This window comes from Vanellus vanellus, assembly GCF_965231255.1.
Source record: "Vanellus vanellus genome assembly, chromosome: 1".
Lineage (NCBI taxonomy): Eukaryota > Metazoa > Chordata > Aves > Charadriiformes > Charadriidae > Vanellus > Vanellus vanellus.
This window is the reverse complement of record NC_138905.1, coordinates 216791598-216793653: the sequence shown is the minus strand read 5'-3', so window position 1 is coordinate 216793653 and position 2056 is coordinate 216791598. Positions and strand designations below refer to the sequence as shown.

Genomic DNA, 2056 nt, shown 5'->3' with positions numbered 1-2056 from the left:
CATATTTATTCAACTGCATGTGAAACTTTATAGTAACATAAAATATTAAAAAAGACCAAACTTAGAAACAACTCACAACTACTCAAAGCAGCAGTAAATCGTATAAAAAGGCAAATTTGTGATCAGAATGGTCAATTCAACAAAGAGGAGATTTTCTACAGCAGACAGGTAGATCTATGTACCTACATCTGTTTACATTGTAATCACTGCCTTAGTAATCCAAAACGAATGAGTGTAAAATATGTTTTGATTAAAAGGATCCATTTTAAAGAGGTATTTAACCATTACATTGCTGTATACATACTAGAATCTTAACACAAATAAACCTGATTCAGAATATAATTTGATTAGATTAATTGGCTGTATGTTTCCATATTTTAATTTTCCCTCAGATTATCTTTCAGCTAGTTTTTCATGTTTAGAAGAATATTCTGTTCATATGTCCCACCAGCTATGGCTTGTACAGTATCCGTTTCATCCAATTTTAAGCTTCTCAGGTGAAAGATCCTTAAGCAGAGAACTGCTATTTGTGAGCTCTTTAAATTTCGTCTCTGGTTTAGCCCCATTTTCTTCAATTGAAACATTATCATAAAACTGTCAGTCTTAAACTGATAATCTGAAATCACAAAGCATGCTGTACTTGATGTATTATTTAAGTTCTATTTTTTTTTACATTTCAGTGCCTTCTTATTCTCACGCTTTATTACATAAATTCCAGGGAGCAAGAGCGGTGTAGAAAAAAAGGCAAAAATGCATGTTATTTCAGATGTTCTGAAATGTTAAGGAAGTCTAATCACAGAAATCTCTGAAAGATGAAAGTTACCGACTAAGAAAAAAAGACAGTGAAACAATACGTGTATAAAAGTCTTGATTCCAGATCTGTTACAGGAGAATATTTCTCTCAAGCTATAATATGAAGCATAGAGCCATGTTTTCCAAACAGCACTTAAGAAGCTGGCAAAACATCCTGAATGCCAATTTCCGTTTTGAATTGACTATGATCAGGATGATAGAGTGTACGGAAGAATACGCTCCAGCTACAACTAAGGAAACCGCAACTTTTACATCTTTACTTTGAGAAGTCGACAGCATCAACAGAATTTGAGCTGCAGAACTGGAGAGATACAGGATCAGGAAAGAAATAATGGATTTAAGGGCAGTTAGGTGAATATCTATCAAAGGATCCCTAAAAGTATCTATATAACATTGCATCTTTGTCTGTTTCCACAGAGAAGTAATTAATAGGGCTGAGGTTGCCACAGATAGTATTAGATGAAAAAAGCAACCTACAAAGTAAAGAAGAAGCAGGTAGAGATGCGAACTGTCCCTGTCAGTGTGATGTGTTGTGCTATTTTCTCTACAGTTCCCTGTTGAGCTGCAGAGGTAAGTGCTGGGTGTAATCCATAGTAAAGGAAAAGAAGTCACAGAAAAGATCACCAACGATCCTAGAAGCAGCCATGGGACCATCCCAGATATTCTGAGCTTGATTTGCAGCAACAGCCGTTGGGTGACATTGATTATTTTTACACAGTAGAGTACATAGAGCCAGGTACTGAACCACAGACTGGCATGGTTTACGAACATCCATACAGCACCAAAAGCTTTGTACACAGAAGCCAACTTAAATTCATCTGCAAAGTAAAGACTGAATGTGCATCAGCATGGTCATCTGCAAGATAAATCTTGATGTGCTTAGAAAGATCAGGATCATATCGGCGGAAGAAATTTATTTTTGCTTTTGATCCAGTTAATGATATTAACAGCTGTAATAAATCCATTTCCAATAACTCCAACAACAACTTCAATAGCCACAGTACTTATTGAGAGGATAAGAACTGGTGGCAACATCTTGCTGCTTTTTTTCACCTGTGCCTGATAAGCTTGTGGAGCTGTGCAAGAGGTTGAGCAGACCTGGTGGGGTCTGACTAGCTCCAGCTCCAGCCTGCTCACCTTATGTCTAGGAACAAAAAGACATTTGGAGATGACAGCGGAAAATGATTGTTGATGTTCTTCCTTAATGTGCAAATCAGAGAAGGATTTAATAATTAATTCCAAC

General features: G+C 36.5%; 1 protein-coding gene across 1 annotated transcript; it reads right to left on the bottom strand.

The window, feature by feature from the left end:
• Positions 1 to 906: 906 nt before the first annotated feature.
• Positions 907 to 1848, bottom strand: LOC309683078 (taste receptor type 2 member 40-like; the record flags this gene model as incomplete). Its single annotated transcript, XM_082497281.1, is given in 3 exon segments — positions 907 to 1648; positions 1650 to 1726; positions 1729 to 1848. Coding segments are annotated over 3 exon segments (939 nt in total).
• Between the last annotated feature and the right edge of the window lie 208 nt (positions 1849 to 2056).